This window comes from Tachypleus tridentatus, chromosome 6, assembly GCF_004210375.1.
Source record: "Tachypleus tridentatus isolate NWPU-2018 chromosome 6, ASM421037v1, whole genome shotgun sequence".
In the NCBI taxonomy this organism is placed as follows: Eukaryota; Metazoa; Arthropoda; class Merostomata; order Xiphosura; family Limulidae; genus Tachypleus; species Tachypleus tridentatus.
This window is the reverse complement of record NC_134830.1, coordinates 144,674,949-144,687,778: the sequence shown is the minus strand read 5'-3', so window position 1 is coordinate 144,687,778 and position 12,830 is coordinate 144,674,949. Positions and strand designations below refer to the sequence as shown.

The 12,830-nt window shown below is 32.2% G+C and overlaps 1 protein-coding gene across 1 annotated transcript in view; it reads left to right on the top strand.

Moving 5' to 3' along the window:
• Window positions 1–1,292: 1,292 nt before the first annotated feature.
• Window positions 1,293–12,830, top strand: part of LOC143253943 (neural cell adhesion molecule L1-like) — a 75,433-nt gene continuing 63,895 nt past the window's right edge. Inside the window, exon 1 of the mRNA XM_076508574.1 lies at window positions 1,293–1,655. Within this exon, the coding sequence (XP_076364689.1) occupies window positions 1,613–1,655 (43 nt within the window). The 5' untranslated portion in view covers window positions 1,293–1,612. The remainder of the gene's footprint in view (window positions 1,656–12,830) is intronic.

Genomic DNA, 12,830 nt, shown 5'->3' with positions numbered 1-12,830 from the left:
GTTTATTCACCATAGAAAACTGATACGCCATTTTATCTTTTAAAACAGTTTATAGATTTAACTTGGAACATTCTGTAAGTTTACATACATATATGATAATATCCATAGTTATTGTTGAAATAACATAGATAGTGTCATAACTCTCATAATGTGAAACTATATGGGCATTATCTCATTAGTATGTTTTCCAGGAAATCTATGGTTGCTTAAAGCTAAATATTTTTTTTATGTTAGTGTTCCCATGGCTCATGATATTAAGAAAGAAAGATTAAATAATTCTAAATTCTTATGCAAGTTTTGAAACATTTATATGAAAGTTATTTTTGTTTTAGAAAGTTAAAAAATAGGCAGGTGAAGGCTATGTGTTAATTTTCACGTTAAAAGAAGTAACTAAAATTTTCGTGTTAAATCTTGCTCATCTGTATAAACGAAACATGCGTTTACTGAAATAAACTTCGACAACATTTTGAACGAAAAACAACGAGATATTTGTTTTAAATCGTTTCATAATCAAATGTTACGAGATGAGTCATCTGCAGTGTGTTACTAGTTAAACTTCGTTGAAATAAAGAAATACAAAATAGGATAAAAGATTTATGTGTTTGTTTTTAGAATTTCGCACAAAGCTACTCGAGGGCTATCTGTGCTAGCCGTCCCTAATTTAGCAGTGTAAGACTAGAGGGAAGGCAGTTAGTCATCACCACCCACCGCCAACTCTTGGGTTACTCTTTTACCAACGAATAGTGGGATTGACCGTCACATTATACACCCCCACGGCTGGGAGGGGGAGCATATTCAGCGCGACCCGGGCGCGAACCCGCGACCCTCGGATTACGAGTCGCACGCCTTACGCGATTGGCCATGCCAGGCCCACATTTATGTGAAATGTCGAGATTGTGAATCATCCGATATGCACGAGAAATAAAATAAAATATTTTAATGATTGAAGCCGGAATAATTACACTGAAAAATCCCACTAAAGTCTGAATAAAATAAACTATAGAATATTCATTATAACCCAGTTTAAAGTTTGTTTTCAGCTCAAATTATTATTTAATTTTAAAAGAACCCGTGTGTATCCACATCTACTATACATATTAAAACGCTATGAAAAGGTGAATATTGCTGAAAGTTAAATGTATTTATTTCAGCTCAGTATTGTTTAAATAGGAGTCATGAGGACCACAATTTCATAGAACTGTTAGTTTTCTCAAGACTGTGTTCTACCACCGTTGCAATGATACGTGTGTATGGGTTGTAACTTCAAGGGTGAAGAGTCGCTCAGTTATTTTTAACTGCAGACGGCTAATGATTAAGAACAGGAAAACTCGCATAGTTCTGTAGTTTTTTGCTTTTGGCGTGGAATATTTTCATTTTTATTATGTGTTACGAGAAATATCGAAATTACGCTTAACAAAGTCGGTGAGTGTATAAATTGTGTTTATAATTGAGAGTGGGATAATATAGTGAGAAACATATTAGAGAATGCAAGAATAATTCATGGAACCTGGTCCATCCCTTCACAGGGATTGTTTCTTTTGTACACAGACAGAACGATAAAACTGCTCAATTTGTCGATGAAGGTATCAACTGAACTGAAGATAAACCTGTCATGTTGTACCTGGTTTCTATAACTGTTATGTGTTTCTTTACAAGTAAGTGATGAGAGGTGATATACATTTGACTTTATATTTCCATCAAGATTATTTGACTTTATACCAGCGTATGTGTAGGCTAACAGTTAACGTCTGCGTCACATGCGCATTATGGTTTCTAAAGGCTGTTTCTTTTATTAGCTGTTACGTACATACAAAAACGTACGGACAACAGTATTTAAAACTATAATGTTGAGATGTAGCATTAGACAGTATTTTTGGAAATCGTATTTTGTCTGATCTAATTACTTGTTTGTTTGTAGTTAAGCACAAAGAGCTATCTGTATTCTTTCCACCACAGTTATCCAAAAAAACACAATTTTCAGAGATGTAAATCCACAGACATACCGCTGTGCCATTGGAAGGCGATTTAATTACTTCAAGCAAGAAATTAATATTCTATAATGAAGAAACACAGAAAGGACATTTGAGCCTAAATATTTTACTTTTTTGTTTTGAGTTTATTTACAGTTTATATGTATTATTTTATTACATGTTACAGCTTTTACAGCAAGGAATAATATTTTTAAAACATGTAAGTTTCGATTACTGGTGCGATCATTTTCAAGTACACAAGTTTAAGCAGTAAAGTAGGATTTAGAATTTAAATCAACATTTAACAATCTAACAATGTATTTACAGAGTACATGGTAGTTACTTTAAATGCATTGTTAGAGAGTTGTTAGAAAGTTCTCCACTGGCTCAATAGTAAATCCGATAACTTATAATGCTAAAACCTCAGTTTTGATGCTTGTGGTGGATACACCAGAGACAGCCTATTATAGAAATTTTTGCTTAACACCAATGAAAATTTACACGCAACAAATAAAAAAACTTACTTCTTTTGAAAAAAAATATCATTAAACAAATAATAACGTATTAAGTTAGTGTAAAACGCACAGTCTTGCTATTAAAGATGTAACATGTATGTCAGTGTCAACTGAATGGCATAAGAAAAAAAAATCCATAACAATTTCATACAATTTAAAACGTAGTTGTGGTATGTTTAACAACCATCAATATATATATATATATATATGAACCAAGTTTCTGCCAGTTACGTTAAATGTTCCGAATTTCGTGAATTACGCGAGTCCATTTCTACTTTTTATCCTACAATGCTTCTTCTTTTGATTCTCCTTTCCCAATTTAGCTGAATTTAATCACTAATATAGTCTTAAATAGCGCCTAAATTTCCGAACTTTTATGCTGTATAAAACCCTGTCAAGAAGAAAGTTTCCAAAATCAGATCAGGAACGGTGTTATATTTTTAACGCCGTATTATCCATATTATCATTATGACGTCAAGCTAGGTTTGATCTAATAGGAAAGCCGAGAAGACCCTGGTGAAAATTAAGTAAAAAAATAGCGCAAATCTATGCTTGAAAATTATTAGTCAAAAGCCTTTGTTAAAACAGACTAAAAGTACCAATAATCTGTAGGGAAGAGGACGACCTTTCGTCAGAAGAAGAACGGGTGTGTATGTAATCACGTGGTCATCGTATGTTTTAATCTTTTATCCAAAGACACCAACATGTAGCATGTTTACACTCTTTTAGTTAAATAAGATATTGTTCATTACAGGCTTTAGTTTCAGGAAGCTAAAAGACCTATTTTGTTCTTCTTGTGTCTGTTTATGGGTGGCAAATCCGCAAAGCAAGATCAAATTTAGTAGGCTTTGGATTTCTGTAATTTGTGACAGGATTTTGTACCATTGTCTATATAATTGTAGAAGTTTCTTAATAATAGAACACAGTTTTAAATAAAAGTACTCTTCTCACAACACGAACAGGACTTTGACTAGGACTGTACGTGAGAGTTTGATTACATCTTTAGTGATGTAATTAATTTAGATATAGTGCTGAGAAAATTTAGTTCTTAAAAACTATTATCTTTTCAATAAATGGTACCAGTTTTAATGCACAAAAATATCACAATTTATGTTAGTAAAATGTATGAAAATTTGAGTTCTGCACACTGAATCTTTTTTGTTGCAATGAGTTGCGTGTGAATAAAGAACTAAATCCGAACACTTTTATTATGCAGCACTTTATATCCTAACATTTTTGTTATACAGCACTTTTAATACTAACACTTTTGTTGTGCAGCACTTTTAATCCGAACACTTTTCAGGAAAAGAAATCAGTTTTTTAGAACGTTTTCACTTTTTCTAACTTATTTTCAATGAAATATGAATACCACGGTTAGTAACACAAACAGTCGTTCGCAGAGTGGTGATTCTCGTATAACTCATGATATTCGTGCTGAAATCACTTTTTTAGTTAAACAAAAACAGAATTCATTAACAGAGATTGTGTCAAAAGTGCAACTAATTGAATCGAGATGCCGTATCATTTTCATTATCTTATAAAACAGCTTGCTTTAGACACATGAGGAATACGTTGCAGAAAAAAAAATATACACGATAAAACTTTGACTTTACAAGATAGTTAACACTATGAAGCTGAGGAATACCAGTTCCTAAGTACTGTACGTAAGATATTGGAATTATGGATTTACAATTTCCATATCGTGCAGAAATTAAACAGTTATGAACTTACACACATCAAACATCTATAAGACGTACTTATATCACAAGATAATAGTTATGTATCTAAATCCCTTTACCTTAGGCTTCCTCCTGGAGCCAATTCTCATTCAATGTCAATATGATATTTTAATTCTCAAGCCTGTGATACATCCTTTTCTTCTTTGCTCTCCAACTCTAAAATGCACATATATCACTTGATGAAAGAACAATAAAACCAAAATTAAACAGGACACACATCTCCTCCAAGCTTTAACTGGTAAATACCTAAAACAAATCCCATCTTTCAAATTAAACCAGCAGGCCCTGAACGAAAAACAGCATAACATTCGCAATCCTATAATGCACGGCCCGGCATAGCGAGGTGAGTTAAGGCGTTCGACTCGTAATATGAGGGTCTCCGGTTCGAATCCCCGTCGCATCAAACATACTTGCCCTTTCAGCCGTGTGGGCGTTATAATGTTACGGTAAATCCTACTATTCGTTGGTAAAAGAGTAGACCAACAGTTGACGGTGGGTGGTGATGACTAGCTGCCTTCCATCTAGTCTTACATTGCTAAATTAGGGACGGCTAGCGTAGATAGCCCTTTTGTAGCTTTGCGTGAAATTCAAAACAAATAAAACCTACAATACACACGTGTGTGTGATGTGAAAAACTTGTCAGTGTTTGAAATGGAATGTAACAAAATCACCCTTATAATACCAACAACACTGGTTTGCATACAAATATTAATTTAATGATAAATCAGTTATATGTAAAATCAAAATTATTCCTGGTGTATTATTATAACTTATTTTCTTTGATACAGTGATCTTTATTGCACTAACATAAGAAATACCAGAGGGAAAAAAATATTTATTGAAGCTGCTAAATTCTTAAAATAATATGTGTCACACTTCAGTACCTCTGAACCACTCTTAAACACTCATAGTCTATTCTAATAAAAGAGAGGCTAACATAAGTACACTAGTAACCTAAACTCAATCTGTCATCTCACTAGCTACTACACAAACTGGTCTATATGAAACATTTTATAACAAATAATTATTTTACCCAACCTACTAAATATACTAACTCCATACCAATAGTTGCTAGTAACTAAGTGATCAACAGACAGCTGAATGCATACAGAGTAACTCGCTAACCTTTTGATCATTAGACATCCATGACATCAATGTAAAGTAAAATATTTTATAATAAAGAGACTCTTTATGGATTAACAACATATGTAATGCAATACAACAAGTTAGCTCTTTCTAAATTCATAAATGCAAAGTCAAAACTCTCTTTTCTACAATATTATACCACAGAAAAAAATTATTTTAAGTGGGTCGCAAAGTAAGTGCATTGATTAGCAAAATCATTTTAGAAACAGAACAGCCTTTTTACATCACAGTAAGGACTGTAAAGCACTCTTTAAAATGCATAAGACAACTATGCTATACTTTCAATTTAATCCATAACGTAAAACACAAGAACATTTTTATATTTCAAATCCGACTTATTAGCCTCCACGTAGGACGTGAATATCCTGACGTTTTGAAACATGTAAACTATAATACAGATTAATAAATAAAACTTTTAGCACCGGTATAGAGAAAGATAAAATCTTTGAACAATTTAAACCAAGATATAAGACCTGACAATTTCTCTTACATGCGAATCACCATTTTAATATTAGATTAGACTCTTTAAATCTTTAAATCAAAATACAATTCAAAATGATAATGTTCCAATAATATTTAAATCAAATAACAAGCTCCTTTAAGTGTAGTGTTACGTGTAAGGGTATAGAAAGAAAATTACCAATGAAATTAAGCTCCTGAACTACAAATACTGAAGTTAATTACCCTTAATAAGAACAATATTCTAGATCATGTAGGTCTTGGAACTACTCTCTTCATAAACAATAATTCTCAATTTATTGATCATGTGGTTGCTTTTAATTCTACAATTACTATTTTCATAAGTTATACATTTATTTATCGAAACTTCCTTATAAATACTTTCTCTACACGACGAGTATCCCAATCTCTTTGCATTACATGCTTTTGTATATCATATGAATGACTACTTATTTATTGTCTCATTTTTACAGGTGAACATCATATTAATTAAATTGTAACTGTCTTTTATCATGACATTCAATTTGAATCGTAATCAAGTAATTCTTTAAAATGTTATTAGATATTTATATATTACAGCTGCACTCAGTAGCCCAAGATAAAACCACTGCAGCTCTCTTTAAATTATCGGATGTAACATTCAGCAGTCTGAAATTTATCTTAACTATTATGGACCGAGTAGATCTAGAAACCCACATTGCCAATATTAACTCTTAACTTCCAACCTGAAGCTTGAAAAGAAAGGATTGGTGTGTAGCAAATCTTAGCTGATGTAGATATCTATTGTAATAATCAAGATCGGAAATTAGGGATCGATACCTTATTTTAACTTTTGGGCTAACGTTATCTTAAGTTATAGTATTGGTTGTTCATTCTCAGCCTGAAAGAGGCTAATGATGTCATTCTGAACGTTATTCTAAACGGTCTAATAGCCCAGACATTGGTTTTTTGCAAACAACTAGCTAAGCACTCGTGGCAGTATTTTATAAATTACCTATATTGAGTTTAACAGTTTTCTCTCTCATCACCATACAAAACTCCTTCTTTTCTCTATATTCTGCTTTTTTGAGTTAATAGGACTTCCATCATATATCTATAACTTAGCGTAATCAACGAAGCTTGTGGTTTTATAAACTAACTTACAAAAGCTCAAGATGAGATTCAGTCGAATGTGATTAGAGAAGCTGTCTTATACCAGAGCTATAACCCACTTCCCCATTTAAACTATTTATCTTTATCAGTTTTAGTATAACCTATTTTCTGTTTTTTACTTTTATTTGTTCCTGTGAAAACTCGTATTTATCGACAGTTGCAGCTTTGACTATTTTAAATACTCATGAGAATGTACACGGCTGGTGGGTAACAGAAGCAACATATTATCTTTGATGAACAACAGTATGTTTATAGTGCAGCCAGTTGACTCTTGGTCCGTTGTTTTACACACTTTAAGCCTACAATCAGTCTAGTTAAAGCTTACATACCTTACAAAAAACCACCAGCTTGATAGCTTCTACCATTTCCACCCCTAAAACATGAGGCTAGGAGAAACAAGGTTAAGTTTATCTAATGTCTTGTCACAGAGTAAAATTTTCATAGCCTTCAAACAAATATAATTCAACAAGAAAATGTTTTCGAGAACCAGAGGAAATTCTGAACAAAGTATAAAAATTTCCAAGATCGTTGGTTTGTTCCTAAGACTTATAATCTTCTCATTAAAATTCCACTGATGTTCTCTATAAGAGATGTATTTAATCATTTTCTCAGAAAGCAACAAAATACTTGGCACATCACGCTATTTCATTTAAATGACATAAATACATAAATTTGATAAAAATAAAACCCAACTGTCTTTTAGTAACTCACCGTTCGTCTGTGTCGCTTAGCAACAAGACTATGTATATATATATGTGCGTGTGTTATATTCTAACATAAAAATGCAGAAAATTGCCTTAGGCCACTTCTACTTAGGGACAAAAATATATCGTAGGTGCACAAATCATATCAGCTTACAGGGGCAGAAATCTAAAATAATTAATTTCAACTGGATTTTGTACATATTGGATAACGAAAAATGTTAGGCCTTCAAAACAAGCATTTCTGTTTCGTGAAAATCTCCATACTTTGTTACAACATGAATTAATAATACGAATGTTAAAATTGTTTGAATGTTATATTATGCAAAAATGACAACCATGATGAAAAATTATTCCAATGTTTTTAAAACGTATTTGAATAAGAGTTTGATATCACTTTCATAGTTTTATAAAAATAGTCTTAAATATATGACGTGTGTGTGTTTCTCTTATAGCAAAGCTACGTCGGGCTATCTACTGAGCTCACCAAGGGGATTGAACCCCTGATTTTAGCGTTCGAAAATCCGTAGACTTACCGCTGTACTAGCGGGAAGCTAGATAATATGATAATATTCTTTTTTCGTTGATTAAAATATAACATATATACAAAAAACAGTTGTAACGCGTGTAACACGTTTTATAATGCGTAATTTTTAATTTACGTTGCACCTTCCTTATTCATTTTTTAGGGTGAGTTTGAAGACTGTTTTAATTTTTACAAATATAAACCCGTGATTTGGGGATGAATAAAAAATATATAAATGTGTTGTTTGCAGGCGAGAACCCGCAGATTTGTGCGGAAATGTAAGTTTGATTTTTTTTTTCTCAACAAAGTACATTAAATAATCATTTACAAAATCACAAAGAAAAATTATTTTTAAAGCATGTTTGGTTAAATAATTGTTAAATGCAAATATAATTATAATTTTAAATTGAGGTTTGAAATCTTATATGTGGTTGTACACCTAACATCTAAAACAAAATCATTGACACAGGTAAGGTTAAAATACATTATCTACAATACATGCGTGATACCAAGCTCTCATCCATATAGTAAGTTGTGGAAGGGTTTAATGAATACTAAAATACATTTAAAATGTTCGTTTGAATTATACTATCACTACTGCCAATATAAAAATGGAACATTTGTCCTTGAATAAACTGACACAAATGCATTTATTGAATTTTGCTTTAATGAGTAAAATAACTTCAAATTCAGCAGTACAGCTAAACCATGAACCAGCTTTGGTTAGAACAGTCAACTATGCTGTCACCTTTCAGAGAGTTACAACAAATAATCATTAATAGCAAAACTAAATTCGAAAAATCTTTGAACTTCTCTACTATTTTCAGATTTATGTAAATATTTTATTGTTTCAACCTTGCACATAGTTTCCACATACATATATATTGTTCTTCACAGAACAAAGCAAGCTATATAAGGTCTGCTTTTATTATCGCGTTCAAGTGACACGATATCTAACATACTGAAGCAGTACCCTGAAAAGTATTCAGATATGTATCCATATGAGAACTGTAAATACACAAATATGCATTCAAAATATTTCTCTAAACCTTCAGTATTTCTTCTTTACTTTTTCACAAACAAACTATGAGTGATAACCATACACGTGATTAAGGCACTCGACTCGTAATCTGAGGGTCGCGGGTTCAAATCCCCGTCACACCAGACGTGCTCACACTTTCAGCCGGGTGGGAGTTATAATGTGACGGTCAATCTCACTATTCGTTGGTAAAAGAGTAGTCGTAGAGTTGGCGATCGGCGGTGATGCTTACCTGCCTTCCCTCTAACGAAATACAAAACAAACAAACAAGATGCAGACCGTTAATAGAGTCATTTAAGCATACTACCTTCTTTCTAGATTATTTCAATGTGATGTCGTACAGACTTATTTTGCAGACCCTGACGAACATCTTCGTTAGTTAGTCTTCAAAGCCCACTGCAGCCATGCTTCAACAGGCTTTCCTGCATAAGTGATACAATTAACCTGCATAAACAATTTGATTTTCAAATACTTTGTTTCTTGAGCCATAATTTTTATTCTGTGTAAAGTTGATTTCCCTTCTAGATCAAACCTTTTGCAGGTCTCTTTGCTCATTTCATCCCAACTATTATACTGGTTCTCATCTAAATACTTAATTATTCAGAACCCAGGATACAGATCAAGTGGGATGTATTACATCACTTGACTCTACAACCAAGTGTTAGATGCAGCAATTTGTTAGACAATTATGATACATTTATGTTAATCTTTTCTTGCTGTATTCTCAAACAGAAATGTGTTGACTGTTTTTTGCTTTCCTGTCTACAACAGTAGCAATAAATCTTGTCAACTTATGCTGTCTCTAATAGCGATGTGGTTCAGATGGGGAATATATGAGTGAAGACCATTTTATTTATCTCTGCCTTAACATGATGCACATTGGTGCTTCAAATGCAAAATTCCTTGAAGCATACCATAGGTGTGAGCTTCGAGCGTACAGACTTGTACAAATATTATCTTAAAATTAAAGTATTAGTTAGTCTTAAGAAGAAATGATTTCGTACGACTAAGAGAGAAATGTCAATAGATAACACTAAAATGAATGATATTATTCTTATAAACCTGATTGTTTTTCTAAAACATTTAAGCACGAAATTAACTGAGTCTAAGACAATTTATTATACGGTCCGCAATAACATGACCACAAAAGAATTAAACAAATATTCAAGAAGCCAGAGCCGTGAATAATCACTTTTATTTGCTTCTAAAGCTGAAAGATAAAATCCGAGTGATTAATTCATCAAAAGAAAAACACTTCTTGGTAACAAGAAGTTGGTATCAGAATGAAAATATGTATATTCAGGACGATTTTCGTGTGGAAAAACGTAAGGTCCTGAGCACTAAGACCGTATGCATTTTGTGTCCATTAAATGTATTTACTCTCCAAATGTAAATTTTTAAAACAAGAAATACACATAATTTGAAACCTTAAAATTTAAAAGTTTAATCAATATCTAATAAAAGGATAACACGGAGACAGCTATTAAGGTGTATTAATTTACCGTGTCCCTCGCAACAATGAATTAACTATAACAAAGGAAATCGTGAAATTTGATCTCTAGTTATCTTGTCAGTTACATGTTGAATTTTTAATCGTGTACTTTCCATAAACATAGTGTATTGTTTTTAAAACAAGTATCAGAATATCAAAAAAAAAAAACAATAGCTGTTTTTAGCTCTTTGTATACAGGGTTAGTCATTTTGACTAACCTTATAACTATCAGTAACAATGAAATTATACACACTATAACTTTGAATGCTATTCGTAAATCTTCATGAAATTTAACAATATTTAGTAAAAAGTACACTTAAATACGATATTTAATTGAGTAACTGTGTTAAAGATTTATCTGTGAATATATAGAGTTAAGTGTAAAACTTTAACTAGTTTGAGTGTAAGGTGATTTTAATGTTAAGATTAAAAACTCTTTTAATATTTCAGTTGACTAACCCTAGAAGATCCAAAATAAACTAGAAGAGGTTTTTCTGTTAACCGTTGTTTATTATTCATTATTTTCTTTACCACGAGGAGGCTGATACGAGGATGTTCTTGCATTACTTTTCTTCCAAAGCCAAAGATGGTGATAAATTTGTGATACTGCCGTAACAACGCACTAACTTCAATTGTAGAATTAACTGTGTATATATTTGTATGAAGAGCTGCTGTGATCAATGTTACAAGAAACTGGGGATGTAATGTATCACACATGGTGGTGATTGTAAAAATTCTCAAGTGGAATATGATGAAGTAGATTCTGATTCTGAGCTGTACTAAAATGATATCGTTAACAAAGTAAAACGGTTTGGTTTGCTTTGAATTTCACGAAAAGCTACACGAGAGCTATCTGCGCTAGCTATTCCTAATTTAGCAGGGTAAGACTAGAGGGAAGGCAGCTAGTTATCATCACCCACCGCCAACTCGCCAACTATTGTGTACTCTTTTAACACTTTATAACGCCCCAACGGCTGAAAGGGCGAGTATGTTTGGTGTTGTGGGGATTCAAACCTGTGACCCACGGGTTACGAATAGAATGTTTTAACCAGCCATGCCGGACTCCATATGGTAGTAACAAGCAGAAGTGGTCAAAACTGTGAAATCCACCAGAGTTCACAATTCTCATATAAAGTGAAAACACTAACCACTCCACCTTGATTATGAATTTCAAATTCATCTCATCTGGATCATCAAATACTGAACTTTTAATTAAAGTAAGTTTGTCTGGTTTAAATATGCTCCCAACTTTAAATAACATAACTTCACTGTAATTAAACCTGTTCTGAAAACTTGTATAATATATTGTTTAATTATCTTATTTTTTATTTATCTGATTCATTTTTAATTTATAAATATTTTACCTAATAATTTATCCTGTTTGATATAGCTTGCTGAAAATGGAATATATATCTATACCAAAACGTTCAAGAAGTAATTGTTACCATACACACGTGTCAAATGTTCATTGTTATTTCTCTCGTTCTGTTGTAATCACACCTGTGTAAAACACTGAATACTCCTATTTATATAAATAATATATTTTCGTTTGTCTGTTTTTCAGTCCGGAACATTGAAACAAATTTCTCAATCAAACATTATAAATCTCATAGTGATAGGAAAGTCTGTGTCCGAGAAGTCTAGATCGCATATTTACTTTTACATTCAGAATCACCTATATAATTTTTTCTTTGTCAGACATTTTAATGGAACGAGAATGCACAAACGATACCACAATTTTGTTGCCATCACGTGACAACTTTCTTTGATTTCAACTTTAGTTTCTGTATTTGCAAAGTATTTCAATTAAACAACATATAACCCGCATGTCATTTCCCTATAAATGGAAATTACACAAAGTATATAAGCTATGAGCTTTCTCGACTTAAATAACTCGAGAAATCCGCATGCGCAGTTTTCAAGATCATATTCTTATACCTTGTTAACACGCGTTCTGACATTTCTGCATAATCAGCTAAATTTGCCTTCATTACAACTTTACATTTACTTTGCAATAACTTAGCTTCGATTCATTTCATAGACTGCTATAAATATTTCTTGCCTACTTTTTTCTTTAGTATGTATTTTATT